The sequence below is a fragment of the Palaemon carinicauda genome, chromosome 1 (genome assembly GCF_036898095.1).
Source record: "Palaemon carinicauda isolate YSFRI2023 chromosome 1, ASM3689809v2, whole genome shotgun sequence".
NCBI lineage: Eukaryota > Metazoa > Arthropoda > Malacostraca > Decapoda > Palaemonidae > Palaemon > Palaemon carinicauda.
Window position 1 is genome coordinate 275,502,261 of NC_090725.1, and position 19,146 is coordinate 275,521,406.

Genomic DNA, 19,146 nt, shown 5'->3' on the forward strand with positions numbered 1-19,146 from the left:
TGCTGGCCCTGTTCTTTCGACCCTGGATTGGTCCCAAGGAAGCACGCTGCAGGGCTAAGGAGAGGAGATCACAGATCAACATCAGCTGGTTTTTCTGGCTTCATTGGTGCGCCAGGAAGCCATAGTGTTCGCCGTTTCTCTCAAGAGGCTGAAGGCCCTTCTTCTGTGACCATGTAGGCTGTGGACAACGAGTTTGACCTTAGGAAGTCTTGGGCTCCTCAGGCCTTTCAGGTAAGCCTTCCATGACTTTTCTGAGGGAATTGGTAGCCAAGGTTACTTCTCCCCAGGACTTTCACTTGGTTTCTATATAAATTGGTATATTTTCAAAATTATTTCCCTCTCTCTGTTTCTATTCAAATTGGTACTTTACTGTATTTGTCCAAAATTCTCTCTTTCCATCTCCAAGACAATTCTTCTCAATACACACTTATCAAAATCATCAAAACTAGTAACAGGTTCAGAATTTAATCTTATTCTTAGGTGAGGAGAAAATTGGTTTCTTTGGTGCCACTTCTTTATCAAGGCTTTGATTAAAAAAAAAAAAAAATAGACTTTTATCACTTATCTTGGCAGCCATAGCTGTTTGGGCAACTGCTTTTAAAGGTGACACTATAGGTCCTCTATTAGTAATTTCTTCCAAGATATACCTGACCACATTGTAAATAATCCCTTAGCTTGGCTATAAGGATGGCCATATGGCAAGCTTAAAGAAAATGAACAGTTTACTGGGAAGTTGTGTCAGAGTGTGTAGCGGCAACATTTGTCATATGAGCGATGAAGGGCCCATGCTTATATACCACATTTAAGATTGGGCGAACTTTTATTCAGACAAAACTCCTTGAATTTTACCTCAATAGTGGTATGGAACAAAAGTTTAGAATAATTTCAGATATAATTTTTGAAATGCACCAGTTCATATAGAAACAGGAAGAAAGGTAGAAAGAGAGAGACAGAAGTTAAGGAGGTGGAGCAGGGTTGGAGAAAGTATACAAGTTGGCTATCTATGATGTGACAATAGTGAGGAATCCATTTAAGATCAAGTGCCCTACCCTATCATCCATTTCTCACTGTGTTTAGTATATAGTAGTCTCTTAAGACACCCATGGGAGAAAACTGGCATGGAAAACTAACTTTATGGGTGCTTTTCCACAATGATTATTCCCATGGTGGCCCTTGCAGCTACCCATGAATGTGCCTTCTAACTTGAATATCTACTCAAATCCCCAAATCTGGCTCCCAAGGACTGCAATCTGTTTCATCAGTTGTAAAATGAGCACAGTAGTTGCCATTTTATCACAGATTATTAAGTCATTAATGCTATAAAACCTATTTAGAAGACCAAGAGGCTAACTTTGAGAAAATAAGTCATATCCATTTGCTCATTCCATACTGGAGATGTTTTTGTCAAGAAATAGAATTTCAATAAAATTACTTTCATACCTATGGGTACAATGCTTACATTTTCCAAGTTCAGCTAGCTTGATGTTTAACCAAAGAATTCTTTATATGCCCTCTCCTCAGGGGGTAGCCCTAACCCAAATTCCTGAAGGAGCTCCCTTATCACCAACCCCATATGACCTCACAATCTCTTTGTGGAAGGAGGCATATAACATTAACAGAATAGTACAAATAATTTTCTTATATTAACTTTAGGGTACCATTTAGATTCTTATTATATTATCTTACATATTTAGTGGCAAGGATATTCAGATATCTTTTGTATCATTTACCTGATGTTAGATGCTTTATTCTCAACATAATAACCTATGGTACCTTGCTAATGTGCAGGTTCAATGACTACCTGACTTTTAAACGATCAAATTCTTTGTTGGGGTTGCTTCTCTTATTCATTATTTGGCTAGCAATTTATTAGGCATTAATTCGTCTGAAAATAAATAAATGCATCAAAAGGCCATGAAATTATCAATCACCCTCCCCTTATATACTGTAGTATTAAAACAATGTCAATTCATCATCTTACTGATGGGGATTATCTGATTTTTCAAAGTTACCATGAATGTCTCAATTAAAAGCATGCAATAAAAATTTCAATATGTATGAAATCTACATAAAAAAAAAATTCTGGATATATAATTGTCCCATTGTAAGAGATGTCTGTTATGTATAAGATCATTTTTGTAGTATACACATGCAACAAATTATAAAGTGTCTATGCAGCAGACTCAATCATATGTTTTTAAAGATTGGTATTAAGTAGCATATTAAAATATAATATTGTAGTATGATTGGGCATACTCTGCTGACCACATTTAAACAAATCTTTCTTGATAAATCTGTAATCACCTAGTTCTAAATTAAACAATTTCACTAATTTACTTACTGAACTGTACTTTCCTTTCTATTTCTTCCTTTAAAATGCTTTTGTATGATAAAATACTCATGTTACTTGGAGTTACAAAACATTTTCAATAGGAATTACTAATATACCAAGATCAGTTTCATGTGATTTCAGGCAGGATATGCCAGGAATCTCAAATACTTTAATTCACAAGTTATAAAGTACTTTGTTTTCTTCTATTCCTGTAGCTTATCTTTAATGAGAAACATTTATAATTAATTTAATTCAAATCATAGTATTTTCATAATAAAAATAGAATACTACAATGTCTACACAATCAGTAATTTTACAATCATATCATTTAAAAAGTAACATTTAATAAGTTCTTTTACTTTACATTATTACAAAGGAGTACAAATAAATTCAGCAGATACTCAGGTACAATAATGAAATATCACTGTAAAAGTTTACTTTATGCTACATTTGGAAGATTGCACCACAGCATGCACTTTGTAACAAACAATAATTGTAAAAAAGAAACTCAGACATCAGAAACTGTCAAACATTTAAAGAAAAAAAAAAGAATAAACTAGGATTGAAATCACCATTTTCAAAGGGATGTTATTTAAGTAAGAACTGCAATCATTCTACATTATGTCATTTCTTAAACTAATACAACACAGCCACCTTAATCCTTTAGAATGCCATGAAATATCACAATTTCCAAAAGTAATTTGTATTTTTCCAAACTATACAAACCTAAGTCCTTCAATAGGAGTATGACTTCAGCAAAGCTGGAATGACTTAAAAATCAACGAGGTAGTTATAAATACTGGCAGGTAGCAGAAAAGCTCCACTTACTTGTCAGTCAGCAGACTAGCACTTTTGACTTCGATTGCAAGTGGTAAACACATACAGTAATCCTTCACCATATCGCAGACCACCTATCGTGCTCTCAGTTCATTGTGGATATACAGTATAAATCGATATCATGGACTCCTCTTTACGTCGAGGGTTTCTGTAGCCCAATAAGTTTCCTATTTTTTTTCAAATTATAATAATTTTCTTTAAAAAAAAGTAATTTTTTGGCCTATGAATTAAGTAAATTACAGAAATGAGGAAATTTGGTTCAGTATTAAGACTGCAATAAATAGTTTATTTAGTTTGCTGGGAAGAAAATGTGTAGTGTGCCCTAGGTGACATGGCACAAAGAATAGCATATCTGTAGGAAAACAAAATTTAGGAAGCAGGAGAAGAGTTGTAAAACTTGACCAGATGATTTTGTACAAGGCACTCCACTGGCTGGTAGAGGAGAAACAACCAATCATAGCCCGCTGCTCAGTATCCTGGCTGCTGATTGGCTATCAGACCACAGGATCACTTTCAAGCAAATTGCAGCATTCAGTATCCACTGTTCAATTTGCTTCAATGCATATTTACATAACATCTCTTTACATCTTTATCTGTATTGCGTGATTCTTTTCTTGCTTTTTAGGTTAAAATTGTGAACTGTTTTCAAACTCCATGATGCTTGAAACTTCTGGCGGTGAACCCAAGCATCGGATGAAGATGTTTACTATAATAGAGAAAATGAAACTCTTTGACATGCATAAGGAAGAGAGATGCTATGCAGAAGTAGCCTGCCATCACGACATCAGCAAATCTACCACTCGCTAAATCAAGAAGGACGAAAAGAATGTAAGGATGACAGTATGTAACTTTTAACAAGATAGCTAAAAGGGTGCTAACTTCTCGCATTACGGCCATCATAAGGGTGAAGTCAGTATTGGTCCTTTGGATAAGTGACTATAGAAAGAGAAACATTGTACTGGATACCAACACCATGTGCAAGAATGCCAGGTAGCTCTATGGCATATTTACAAATGGCGGTGATGACGACACAGAAAAGGTACCAACTACAGCATTTCCCACGAAATTAACCGAATCTAATGCGATAAATTTCAGGGGAAATTTAATCTTATGACTGTGTTCCCAGAGAAGCTGTCTCTGCTGACAAACTGACCACTGATGAATGTGAAGAAGTGTCATTAATGAAGGGGGACTATTAACGTAATCAAGTTTTCAGTATGGATGAGACTGGCCTCTTTTGGAAACATGTCATCACAGAGTTTCATTATCAAGGAGGAGGCCAGAGCCTCTAGATACAAGACCTACAAAGATTACCTCTCTTATAATGTGTGGAAATACTGCGGGTTTTGTGATAAAGCTGGTGATTATTCATAAGTCCAAAAACCAAATGAGCCTCAAAAAAATAAAACAAGACCCTTCTGGCAGTGCACTGGATGCACAGCCAAAAAGTAGGGATAACAAAAGCAATTACTGTACATCAGATTGGTTTCACCAGTACTTTACCCTCAAAGTCAAGTGTTTTTTTTTTTATTGAAAAAAAAAAAGGCATTAATTTTAAGGCGCTTCTCCTAATGCAAAACACTGGGGGCCACTTTATTGATCTATATTATGAGGTCATACAGGTAGAATTCTTAATGCCAAACAAGGCATTGCTGATTCAGCCCATAGATCAAGGCATTACTTGTGCTTTCAAGGCACTTTATAAACAACTCCCCCTGCAATATCTGGTCGAGTCTATGGATGCAGATTGTAACTTCTCACTGAAGGTGAACTTGGTGTGGTTACAACATTGCAACTTTCTCCAAAATGTCCCAATGTCATAAAGGAGATAAAGAGAGAAACAATCGATGCTTGCTGGAAGAAATAGTGGCAAGATGGTCAACAACCATAAAAGATTCTCTCCCGATGAAATCCACCCCTCACCCAGGAAGTGATGGCTTCACAGATATGACTACCAATGGCATAAATGACCTGATCAAAGCCTAATCAAATCTGGTAATGGGTGAAGATCTGGTAAAGATGACTAGTCTGGGAGTGATGATGAAGAAGAGTTTGAGGAAGAGATAGAGAGCAAGTCAGCCAAACATCAGAACACCTCTCAACTCCAGCAAAATCAACAAAAGAACTTCAGACAATGGCTGGAGGAGTTTGGGCCACATATTGTAGATGGTTCGTGCCTTGCAGCTCAAAAATGCAATCAACAAGGCCATGGAAGTTTACAGGAACATTCTTTTGCCTCAGAAATGGCAGCATTAGTAATTACAAAAAAAAAAAAAAAAAAAAAAAAAAAAAAAAAAAAACACTGGGACTACTCTGTTAGTGGATATAGAAGTTACTTCGCTCTACAATGACGACAACAGTGACAAAGATATTACACTACCTGATGAAACTCCTGCTGAAGTGGTGCTTTCAGAGGAGCAATACAGTTGGCCATCCTTATTCAAGGGGATTAGGTAACAAAGACAAGCATGAAAATCAAGAATCTGCAAATGCTTGCTGCCCTAGGGTGAGTCAACTCATAACTAACAAACTCACTGACCATTGCCTACCTGTGGTTGACTAATATAGTAGGTAACCCAATGTACTGCGCTATATTCTTTTAATCATGGTATTTTAATTCATATGACTTTTCAGAGGTAATTGTACATTATTTAACACAGCTTCAGCACAAGGTAAGGCGACTCATAAAACGAAAGTCATCACAACACCACACCATGTACAAATAGCAAAAAACTTGTTCATATCTAGCAACACCCACTGATACCACAGAGTAAAAGAGTCACTAATAGTTGATGGTTGAAATGCACCAGAAATTGAAAACAAAAGTAACATGTTATTTTCCTTAGTAAAATAAATTTTTGAATATACTTACCCGATGATCATATAGCTGTCAGCTCTGCTGCCCGACAGAAAAAACCTACGGGCGGAATACGCCAGCGATCGCTATACAGGTGGGGGTGTACATCAACAGCGCCATCTGTCAAGTAGGTACTCAAGTACTCGATGTCAACATAGAACCAATTTTCTCCTCTGTCCACTGGGTCTCTATTGGGGAGGAAGGGTGGGTCCTTTAATTTATGATCATCGGGTAAGTATATTCAAAAATTTATTTTACTAAGGAAAATAACATTTTTCAATATTAAACTTACCCGATGATCATATAGCTGATTCACACCCAGGGGGGTGGGTAGAGACCAGCATTACATGTTGACATTATTATGAGCTAAGTATTCCGTATTTCATTTTAGCAGTTATTCAAAATAACAAGCATAAAATAAATAAGTACCTGGTAAGGAAGACGACTTGAACAATTACTCTGCCTTTTTAAGTACGTCTTCCTTACTGAGCCTCGCGATCCTCATAGGATGCTGAGCGACTCCTAGGAGCTGAAGTATGAAGGGTTGCAACCCATACTAAAGGTCCTCATCAAAACCTCTAATCTAGGCGCTTCTCAAGAAATGACTTTGACCACCCGCCAAATCAAGTAGGATGCGAAAGGCTTCTTAGCCTTCCGGACAACCCAAAAATATTTCAAGAGAAAGATTAAAAAGGTTCTGGAATTAGGGAATTGTAGTGGTGGAGCCCCCACCACTACTGCACTCGTTGCTACGAATGGTCCCAGAGTGTAGCAGTTCTCGTAAAGAGACTGGACATTCTTAAGATAAACGACGCGAACACTGATTTGCTTTTCCAATAGGTTGCGTCGAATATACTTTGCAGAGATCTATTTTGTTTAAAGGCCACGGAAGTTGCGACAGCTCTAACTTCGTGTGTCCTTACCTTCAGCCAAGCTTGGTCTTCCTCATTCAGAAGGGAATGAGCTTCTCGTATTAACAGTCTGATAAAAAAGGATAAAGAATTCTCTGACATAGGCAAAGATGGATTCTTAACTGAACACCATAAAGCTTCAGACGGGCCTCGTAAAGGTTTTTAAAATAGAACTTAAGAGCTCTTACAGGACATAATACTCTTTCTAGTTCATTTCCAACCATACGATAAGTTTGGAATATCGAACGATATTGGTCAAGGCCGAGAAGGCCGCTCGCGTTTGGCTAGAAAACCAAGTTGTAGAACATGTAGCCGTTTCGGATGAGAATCCGATGTTCTTGCTGAAGGCATGAATCTCACTGACTCTTTTAGCTGTGGTTAAGCATATCAGGAAAAGAGTCTTAAAGGTGAGATCTTTCAGGGAGGCTGATTGAAGCGGTTCGAACCTGTCTGACATAAGGAATCTTAGAACAACGTCTAAATTCCAACCAGGTGAAACCAAACGACGCTCCTTCGTGGTCTCAAAAGACTTAAGGAGGTCCTGTAGATCTTTATTGTTGGAAAGATCTAAGCCTCTGTGACGGAAGACTGATGCCAACATGCTTCTGTAACCCTTGATAGTGGGAGCTGAAAGAGATCGTTCTTTCCTCAGATAAAAGAGGAAGTCAGCTATTTGAGTTACAGAGGTACTGGTCGAGGATACGGATACTGACTTGCACCAGTTTCGGAAGATTTCCCACTTCGATTGGTAGACTCTAAGGGTGGATGTTCTCCTTGCTCTAGCAATCGCTCTGGTTGCCTCCTTCGAAAAACCTCTAGTTCTCGAGAGTCTTTCGATAGTCTGAAGGCAGTCAGACGAAGAGCGTGGAGGCTTTGGAGTACCTTCTTTACGCGTGGCAGACGTAGCAGGTCCACCCTTAGGGGAAGTGTTCTGGGAACGTCTACTAGCCATCGAAGTACCTCGGTGAGTTATTCTCTCGCGGGCCAGAGGGAAGCAACTAGCGTCAACTTTGTCCCTTCGTGAGAGGCGAACTTCTGCAGTACCTTGTTGACAATCTAAAACGGAGGGAATGCATATAGATCTAGATGTGACCAATCTAGTAGAAAGGCATCTATATGAACTACTGCTGGGTCCGGGATAGGTGAGCAAAGTATTGGGAGCCTCTTGGTCATCGAGGTTGCGAAGAGATCTATGGTTGGCTGGCCTCAGGTGGCCCAAAGTCTCTTGCATACATCCTTGTGGAGGGTCCAATCTGTTGGAATTATTTGTCCCTTCCTACTGAGACAATCTGCTATGACATTCAAGTTGCCTTGGATGAACCTCGTTACTAGTGAAAAGTCTAGACCTGTTGAACAGGTGAGGAGGTCTCTTGCGAACTCGTACCATGTCAGAGAGTAGGTCCCTCCTTGCTTGGAGATGTACGTCAAAGCAGGGTGTTGTCCGTGCTCACCTCCACCACTTTGCCTTGAAGGAGAGACCTGAAGCTTTTCCAGGTCAGACGTACTGCCAGTAGCTTCTTGCAGTCGAAATGCATTGTCCTTTGACTCGAGTTCCATAATCCCGAGCATTCCCTACCGCCTAATGTCGCACCCCAGCCTACGTCCGATGCGTCCGAGAAGAGAACGTGGTTGGGAGTCTGAACAGTCAGGGGAAGACCCTTTCAAAGGTTGATAAAGTCCTTTCACCAAGTCAGACCAGACTTTATCTTTCCGGAAACCGGGATCGAGACCGCTTCTAGCGTCTTGTCCTTTTCCAGTGAAAAGCTAGATGATACAGAAGAGGACGGAGGTGTAGTCTTCCAAGTGACACAAATTGAACCACGGATGACAGAGTCCTAACAAGACTCATCCACAGCCTGACAGGGCAGCGTTCCTTCTTCAGCATCTTCTGGATGGATAGCAGGGCTGGGGGTTGATCGTCTTGTTCAGCAATGTCCTCATCAGAGGGTTCCTCATCCGAAACTGATGAGGAAACGGCAACGGAGTGGGCAACGTCTGACTCGCTGAATCCGGTCGCACTGGTGGATGCGTGACGGAGCCGGACACAATATCATGGTACTGCTGCACAGTCTGTGAACTGTCAACCATGGGGACGCGAGGAAGTACAGCATCAACCCGAAACTGTCTAGACTGTCTGGGTTGTGCAGTCAACCCCCTACCGGGTTGCTGAGGTTGCCGCACTGCGTCACAACAAGTCACCTCTGCTGGTTGTTGAACGTCTTCCTAGTGACACACTGAACGTCCACAACCACCTCCGAGAGTCGCTTAAAGTCAACGTGCGACTGGCAACCCACACTGGGTCGCATCGGTGGAGGAACCACCTCAACTGGCGGACGCGAGTAGGATACCTCAGCGTCAACAGGGCGCACAACCAACCGGTAGGAAGGTTGTTGGCCAGAAGGTTCTTCTCCGTAAAAAATCCTCTATCAAGGACACAAGCTTGGACTGCATGTCTTGCAACAAAGCCCATTAGGGTCTATGGGAGCAGGTGTGGCAACAGACGGGGTTAGCGACTGAAGCGGAACCATTTACCATCCCTGGAAGCCTTGTTATGCTTTAATTAAAGTCCATAGGAGGCTAAGCAGCTTAAGGCTCCTCTCCAAATGACAGAGTCCTCAAAGGAATATCAGTAGGAGGGAGAACAGCACTTTCTCATCTACAGGAACCATGTCCGAGAAAAGCTAGGTTATCTCAGTGAGGGTCTCACTGGTGCATAAGCAGCAGACCAGAAGGCAACGTTATGTAACTGCTTGACAGTCTGTGAACTGTCAAAAACTGAACTGTGAACCACAACAGGTGCGTGAGGACATACAGCACTGGTGCATTAGTAGCAGACCAGAAGGCAACGTCATGTAACTGCTTGACAGTCTGTGAGCTGGCAACAACCAAAGCTGTGTGGGGAAGCCTCAACTCCTGACTGACTAGTCTGCTGCGGGCGAGTGGCGGTAACCACAGTGGGTTGCGGAGGCTGACACACCGTGTCAAAACACGGCAGCTTGTGGTAGCTCACGCACGGCAACGGAGTGCTCCGTGTGTCTGTGGGAGTCAGCATGCGTCTGGCAGGGTCGACTGCGCATGGGTGGAGGAGCTCTCACAACAAGAGTGTGGGAGCAGGCAGCCGCAGCTTCTGCTGGGCGCACAACCGTGGCAGGTTGAAGGCAAACGGGTGCATCGTCAACCTTCTCCGCAGTCGGAGTGTGGGAGCAGGCAACAACCAAAGCGGAGTGGTGGTGCGTGGTGGGGACTGCCGTGGGTTGCGGAAACTAACGCATCGCGTCAAAACACGGCAGCTCGACTCCACCTTCCCACTGCTGATGCGGTAGCTCACGCATGTTAACGGAGGGTGCCGCACGTCGGCTAACGTCAACATGCGTCTGGCAGGGTCGATTGCGCATCGGAGGTGGAGCTCTCCGCAGCCGGAGTGTGGGAGCAGGCAGCCTCAGCGTGAGCTGGGCGCACAACCGTGGAAGGTTGTAGGCTAACGGGAGCAGTGTCAACCTTCTCCGCACGAAACTCCTGCATAACCGCAGCTAACTGAGTCTGCATAGACTGCAGTAAAGACCACTTAGGGTCTACAAAAACGGCAACAGACGGAGCTACTGTCCGTTGTGACTGAGGGTCTAAAACAGCTGGTGCGGCAACAGACGGAGTTACTGCCTGTTGCGGTACCACCTTGCCTCTCTTGGGAGGTGTGCAGTCGTCGGATGACTGCAGCGAGTCCGAACTGACCCAGTGGCTACACCTGGGCCGTTGGACTTGCGCGGAAGGGACCGACTTGCACTTAAAAAGCTGCAAGATGTGGTCCATGGTTTCTTACGAGAAACCTCTTCCGCAGACGAGGAATAAATGGGCTCTCTCGTCTTTGTGTGGGTGGGGCGGTCTTGGGAGGATACGCCCGAAACCACGGAGGGAAAAACGTCTGTTCGTTGATCAAGGCCTGTGGAACCCATAAGTCGTTCGACATTACTTCTCCCCTGGGCTTGGGAGCTTGTAAGAGGTCCCGGACTAGGTGAACGACTGGCACGAACAGACGAACCCTCGGACGCAACACTGTAACACTTTGCGCATATCACTTTATCACTTTGATTTTCTGTTTTGCACTTATTTCACTGAAATCGAAACTTTAACTGATTTCTACCTGAAACACGCAATCCTATCCTTCATTAAAAGGTAGTAATTGCGAAAACAGACGTACAATGCAACAGAAAAACATAAATAAAGATAAAGAATTCAGTGGCTGGAAAAGAGACTAAACACTAGATCAAATAAACTACGTTTACAATCTCTCACCGCACATAGCCTGGGAACAAGAATAAAACCCTAGAAACGTTTTACCTTCTTCCCCTACAGCGACTAGGGAGGAGAGTAAAAAAAAAACGAGAACAACGTTACCAGCTTGAACGAAACGTTTATTCTCCTCTCTCTCCCTCCGTCTCTATCTCTTTCTCTCTTTCTCTCTTGATTTCGCACCTGAGAGAAGAGCCCAATTATATAACGTTAAAACATGTTATTTGCTAAAGGAAAAAACTGAAAGGTTTTCCAAATAAAAAGTTCCTTTAATTTAGAATTTAAACCATTTAAGCTAAGAAAGAATGAACGAAACGCTAGAATAGGTTTACTCTTACTGCAAAGTGAAACCGTGATACACTCTCTCTATCGTAACGATAGAGCGCATGTTGAACGTCCTGAACGTCAACAACTGCGTAGACTAAAAACTAAACGTTAGTTCATCTTTGAAAACAGTACGAGACTATCAAAGAAATTCTTTCATAAAGCATTAAAATTTAAAAAGTATATTCCTTAAAGGTTAAATACGATATAACGGGCTCAATGTTAATTAACTTCGGTTCCAAGTTAGGACCGCCTACTAACAGGAAAGGTCGCATATAAACAAACATAAAAAATTTATTGTTATATGTTATAAAAAATGGAAAGTTAATCGAAGAGGCCTATAAAGGCGGAGAGATATAAAATATAAAGATCTATAACGTGTTAAGAAAAATTACCAAAAACCTAAACACACTTCCGTCTAAGGGAAGGGTCGGCCATTTAAAAGTGAAAGAGAGTCCATACTCTCTTCGTCACCATAAATAAATCTATCCAAAACGAGTTCAAGTTTTGAAATGAAGATAAAACCCCTGCATAGCGAAAGCTCAAAACTGGAAAAGTGTACTTCACCAAATCGTTGTGAAAACAAATCCAGTTAGTAACAGCGTATTTAGTAGGTCTTGCCGGTGGCACGACAGAGAGAAAATTGGTTCTATGTTGACATCGAGTACTTGAGTACCTACTTGACAGATGGCGCTGTTGATGTACACCCCCACCTGTATAGCGATCGCTGGCGTATTCCGCCCGTAGGTTTTTTCTGTCGGGCAGCAGAGCTGACAGTTATATGATCATCGGGTAAGTTTAATATTGAAAAAAATACTTTAATGTAGCACAGCTATCTTTATAAAAGTCATGACTTTTTTTAGAATGCAATGAAGTCTGTTCAAATTAGTTGGTCTGAACTGGAAAATCGAATGGCATGTATTAAAGTTTCACATACAGTGTAATACTGTAAATACACTATTTGTAGTTCTTTTGCAATGAACATATGAATATTCATCCTACCACATCCTACTCATAACACCAACACAGGCTTGGGGTCAGAGGCACAGTGAGCAAGGGAGTAATGGGTCCCAGGGTAACAGACACAGAGGCAGGGTTGACTGGTACAGGGGTAACAGCAATAAAGACAGTTGATACAAAGGTAAGCAGGACTGAAGACATTTGGCACAGGGGTGATAAGCATCAGGGCTATGTGTACAAATTATAATGGCCCCTTGGCTTCTTATGACCAACTTTAGGCTTGGGCACTACAACCACCAGTATGAGCCTTCTTTTGCTCTTTGGCACCAGTACAGTTATAATCACAGGTGCAGGAGCCTTCTTATAGCCCTCTTGGGCTTCAGGCGCACTACGATGATCACCACTGGGGTCAGTGGCACTGGCATCACACCCACAATTACTGACACTGGGGATACCAGGGGTAAGATAGCCTTATCTACCACCTCCCTCAAAGAAAGATATCAAGGGCCTACCTGCAAGACTTAAGGAATTCTTTCCTTCCTTAGGTCACTCAACATTGGTGGTCTGCAACAAAGAGCTTCCAGTACATTAGAGTGAGACTAACACCTCATACTCTATCAACCCTGAAGAAACTCCCCGATGTACATCAGAGTTCTTTCTGCTCTTGAAGCATACTCACAGGCCAAGCCAGGAGAGAATACCAAGAAGCTTAAGCAAACAGTGAACTTAATGAGGGACATTAAATGCTAAAGTCTCTCTGGATTTTCTATGGGCATTGCCAAAGAATGATGTGTGAGAAGACTTACCCTTTCAGCTCCTCAAAGGATGCACCTACTTAACGGGAGGTAATAATCGGCAAACAACCATGCCTCTAAGGTGCAGAGTGAGTTGATCTATAACTTTTTTAGCCATACACTGATGCAGTGTCCAACCTACACTCACATTCCTGTTTCGCTTCATTATTAGCACAAAGCCAAATTAACTATTCAAACTAAAATGTATGAGAAAAAAAAATGCAACAATATTACTGTACTTGTTCCACTCGCAGACAAAAGTGAAGTCTTTAACAGAAGAGGGAAATGGGCAACTTACCCATGTTCACCACCTGTCTTACTACCTCATTGACAATTTCAAGGGCCATTCTGGCTCCCCTGAAGACATTCCATATTCTAAAGGACAAAATATTTGTATATAAGTAAGAACAAATAACACCTGACCCATGTTATGAGGTAGATCTTGGCATAGAGGATAAGTAACATCACCAAAAGACAGGAGCAAGCCATCAACAAACAGAAAACAACACAACACAAAATTTGCAGGCTGATTCCTCAAGCACAATAAAAAGGTCATTAAGAGACCCCATCTTCAAGTGAAGAGAGTTGCTGTCTTCTAGGATCTTGACACGTGAGAGGGAAAGGAAAAAGAAGAAAAAGCAGTGAAGCTCGAATTCCAAGTTTCTTTATCATCACTGGAGAGAAGGCTGATGTGTATTAACAAAGAAATGGTAGCAAACGATCAGTCATCTGTTCACAGATTCACCTGGGGTCTAAGCATCTAAAGAATGATTTTCCAAGTACAGAGTGATACACAGTACTGTACAAGATACAACAATTTGTTGAAGGATATTAAATTCATAATTTAAAAAGAAATGTGGTTTACAACAACAGAAATTCTAATTAATTTTCTCAAAAGAAAAAATCAAATATGAATAATCTATATTACGTATATTCATGAATGATATGCAATTGAACAAAAGCAAAAAGCATTGTTAGCAGTTTTCTGTATTTTACTGACTATAAAAGTACATCATCAAAACTGTATTTATTATACTTGAATTTGTTGATATGCCCAATGCTTAACCCAAATATCACATTTTTTAAAATAACCGGTATTTTTCATAGTTAAAGAAACCTTAGTCCTTTCATAGTATAATTTCAGCAAAGATCGAAACTTGGCTATTAAGATTTTATATTAAGGTTTTGGCAGTTACAGATAGGTGGCGGGGATGGCCTGGCCCAGCCCACCACTGGCTCACTGAGTAGGCAATTAGACCTTCATCTTGGAATTGCTGGGTGGATTGAGGCAGAAAGTTAAGTTGAAGGACTAAAGTTTGTATATATTAGTTTAGAAAAAACCAGATTTCTAAAAATTTGTGATTTGTTCCTACATAGATACAAACCCTCATCCCATAATAGGAGATCTATCTTTAAGAGGATGCCGGGATGTTGATACACTCGAACCTCAGGAAATGCAGGAGAACTGACTTCCATCGTCCTAAAGGGTTTAGGCGATAGACTTAGGCTTCTGTTGTTGAGCAAACTGTCAGTTTAGGAATCTTTATACACACTGGGGTTTACATTTATATCCATCCTCCCCCTCATTAGAAGGATGGTGGATCTAACTTCTACTTTTACATATGGTAGAAGTGCTCAGCATGATAACCAACGCGCATCAGGGTCTATTCCAGCAATATAACGTGTCAAGGCTGCACTCCAAGAGAGGGGAAGAGAAGAGGAAGAAGGCCAGACAGTCTCTCTCTTAACTTAAAGACTTATGCTGCAACTGTTTTTATAAACATGATGCTTTTCATCCTACGAGGAGCTAAGAACGCTACACTGCAGTATTTGTTGCTACTCATGTCCCTAAGAGAATGTGGTGAAAGACTTGTGGTAAAATCCATTAAGTAATGGGCTGTGAAGGTTGTCTGGCCCTTCCAAATTCCTGCCTCTAAAGCTTGCCCTACTGACAGGTTCCTTTTGAAGGCTAGGGTAGCTCCCACTTCCTGGTTTCTTGAGTGTAAGCTTGGGATGGTTCTGCCGTGGCACTGTCCGCATGATGTTCCTGCACTCTGGCTAATGTGTCTAGAAGCCAGAGCGAGATGGTGATTTTACAGACTTACCTCTTACAGCTCTCTGTATCAACAAACAGGTTTTGGAACTGTGGTCTAACAGGTTGTGTGAGCTTCAGATAATGTCTTAGTGCTCTTACAGAGCAAAGAAGCAACTCATCCCCATCCTCAGTTGCTTCCCAGAGTGAAGAAATAGAAAAGTACTCAAACCTAGGGACATGAGGTCTTGAATGGCAAGGTTCTGAGTCTGCTATGAATTCAGAAATAAAGGAAAAGAAGACTTTCCTTGCAACCTCAGTATGAAATACAGCATAACACAATATGTGGATTTCAATGACCCATTTTTCTGAGGCCAGAGCTAGCAAAAAAAAAAAAAAAAAGAGGAAAAAAAAAAACATTTAAGAGTAAGATCCCTGTCGGAGGCCATTCTCAGGTGTTCATATGAGGCATTTTTCCAAGAGCTAAGGACTTTGGTGATATATAAGCTGGAAGTCTGAGCTCTTTCAAAGGGCACAATTGCTTGAAACTCCTTATCAGTATTGAGAGTTTCCTTGATGAAGAGAGATCAAGACCTTTCAGCCTAAAGACTTAGCTCAAGCTGAAAGGTATTTTTCTCAACACAAGTATCCAGATATCTCTTTCACAGTGCGTAATGGAGGAGAGGCTGATAACTTCCAACCGTAAAGACAAGAATGTCACATAACTGTGATGTCAATTGGGGAGTTCTCTGAGTATCTAGGACAACATCAGGTCTGTGTACCACTCTGCTTGTGGCCATTTGGGTGCCACTTTGATGATTCTTCCATTTGGTGTGGCCAAGACCCTACTGAAGACCCTTTTATTTGGCAGAATGATGGAGAAGCAGAAGCTTCAAGGGGGTTCCACCGATGTTGAAAGGAGTCTTTGAGATCCGATGTCCAATACAGTGATGGAGAGCTTCCTGTTGAGGCTCACTGCATTCAGGTGTATTACTGAGAAACCTCATAAAGTCGGGAGATTTTTAACCACTTCAGGATGAATAGACAACCCTGCACTTGGAGACTGAGTTTTTTGGCAATGACGTTCTCCCTGCTCAAGATGAATTTTGCTGATAAGACTACTGTACAGTATTACATTCTTTGCCACCCACAGGTGAACCTATTTTACTAACTTGCAGAGGCAGTGACAAGCTGTTCCTCCTTGCTTGTTGATGTAGACCACTATGGTCATGTTTTCGCTCATCAACATTACAGAGTAGCCAACAAGTTGTTAAACAGAATGAAGAGCTAAAAGAGCTGCCTTCAGCTCTAAGATCTTAATATACAGGGGCTTTTCCTCCTCTGACCAAAGTCCTGCCACTGTCTTGAGTTAGAGTTCTCTTGTTTAAGGGTATACTCAGGCACACTATTCTATCTATTTTCTTATTTCCTTTCCTTACTGGACTATTTTTCCCTATTGGGAACTCTTGGGCTTGTATCATTCTGCTTTTCTAACTAGCTTAGCTAGTATTAATGATAATGATAATAATCTGTCTTCCCAGATATGCACCCCAGCCTTCTTTTGATGTATGTATCCGATAATTTAATAGAAGCACCTCTGGGGTTGTTCTCTTGAGGATATTTTCATCTCTTAACCACCAGCACAGGTCCTCCCTCAATTTCCGTATTACTGGAAATAACTGGTGTTGGTCGTTCTTGGCTGCCTGCCGACCAATACAGGTACTTCTTTAGGCACCACTGAAGGGATCTCTGGTGTAACATCCCTTGCTTTGGAAGTTTTTCCAGAGAAGACAGGTGGTCCAAAGTTGCAGCCACTGTCATGCTGGGAAGATGGGATTTGTGAAGGAAGAATCACACTACATTTTTTAGTCTTCTGAGTTGGTCTTAGGAAGGAAACACTTTTCCCGATACCATATCTATCCTCATACCCAAGTAAGCCATCCTCTGCTTGGGCTCTAGATTGGACTTCTTTAAATTTATCATGATCCCCAGATTGTGACAAAAGGAGAGAAGTTCATTTGCTGTTGTAGGAACTGGCTCTGTGAAGAAGAAAGGATCAGCCAATTGTACAGGTATCGAAGGAAACGAATCAATACCTCTGGAGTGAGCCTGAGCCGAGAATGGAGTGATCAATCCGGCGAACACTTTAAGGTTAGTTGACAGTCTAAACCAGAGGACTTTTGAACAGGTAGATATCACCTCTGAGGATGAAGTAGAGAAACTTCCCTGAGGACTGATGTACTGGTATCTGTAGGTATGCGTCTCTCAGATCTACCGAAAACATATAGCGGCTCATACGGTTTTTGCCTTCTCCATTTTGGATGGAGTTTGACGATGAACTCGTTCAGGACTGAGAGGTCTATGACTGGTCTCCAGCCTCCTGTCAGCTTCTCTACAAGGAACAGGCAACTGTAGAAGCCTGGAGACCTATTTTGAACTAGTTTTATTCTGTTTGTAAGATAGTGTTTCTCTGAGGACTGATTGTAAGTAGGCTATACAACCTTGTTGGTGTCCAAATGAGGGAGAATGAAAACTAATGAATGGGAGGCAGTTACTGTCCCAAATGATGCTTACTGTCTAGTTTCTGCTTTGTGGTACTGCCACCTTGCCCTTTAGCTCGATAGACATCTCTCCCCAACTCGTGGCAGTGGAAGGGGAGGATTGCCTTCCCTAATGCCCTCTGGCTCCTCTCCTTCCTCTTCCCCTTCTAGGTTGACTAAACCATAGACGAAAGGGATTAGGATAGTTAGGTTTCCAAGATAAGGATGGTGCATTCTTATGGCTGACTTCAACAGTGTTACAGCTCTAGTCTTTTTGAGTTGGACTTGGAGTGGTCAGACTTCTTAAAGATGACTGAACAGTGGAAAAGGTTGCCCTGAATGTTCTTCCTCCACTTTTCCACCATTGCTTCAACTTCATCAGGAGAAAGTGTCTGACTCTGGTTTAGTGGGACATTTCTTAGTGCTAGACCTTCTCTTTGCCTTACCCTATATGTCTGGGAAATTTTACCTCCAAGTCATCCCTTCTCTTAGCACCTTATTCCGCTGGTTTGCAGATTGGTCAGACAAGAAGGTGACTGCCTTCACTTCTAATAATACTAGGTAAGTGAATTTCTTTCGGTCTCAGAATTCGAGAGATCCTGAGAGGAAGCGAAATAAGTAATAGTCCCAGACCCATGGTACAACCAGGAGGTTGCTTGGTGACTAGCCATTGCTGTGGCTCCCATGTTTGAAGCGTCTGAGTCAGAAAGATTAATTGGTTGCTCTTCTAATCTTTTTACTGGTATGACTGATAGCAAGAGTTGTTAACTGATGGGTCAAAAGGAGTTTAACCTTCTCTGTCTAGACACCGCGGAAGCAATATCTTATTTGATCAGAGACCTGTTCGTTGGCTCTGTCTAAGCCTCTTTGGTCAGTTTGACCATGGAAGTTTTAAGGAGGATCTAGAACCCTGCAATGCTCTGAAGAGCCTGTCAATGGATGTCTTATATCCATTTATAAATATTCTTATAGCCTCTCCCAGGCTATCAATCAGGCTCATTAAGGCCAGCAATTTTAGGAAGCTAGACTCAGTCTCCGGACTGTTGGTTTCTACTGGGGCAGGCCTGCGTCTACCATGGAGGGGTTTGTTGCCTCTTATGAATCCCTACTGCTAGTGGTAGGAAGTTGAATCGCTCTATTTATCTGCTCGGGGTTGTATCTTGGCTGAGGGTGATAGTCTGTTGAGGTTGAAAGGGTTGGACTGTGCCTTGAGGCTTGAGATGAAGCCTCTGCCTCCAAGCTTGCCTTGGAAAACTGCCTAAGGGGCTGTAC

General features: G+C 41.7%; 1 protein-coding gene across 1 annotated transcript in view; it reads right to left on the reverse strand.

Annotated features, from left to right (window-relative positions):
* Positions 1–19,146, reverse strand: part of LOC137639222 (zinc finger protein 721-like) — a 159,394-nt gene that overhangs the window by 84,732 nt on the left and 55,516 nt on the right. The window contains exon 6 of the mRNA XM_068371521.1: positions 15,408–15,714. Coding sequence (XP_068227622.1) covers positions 15,408–15,714 — 307 coding nt within the window. The remainder of the gene's footprint in view (positions 1–15,407; positions 15,715–19,146) is intronic.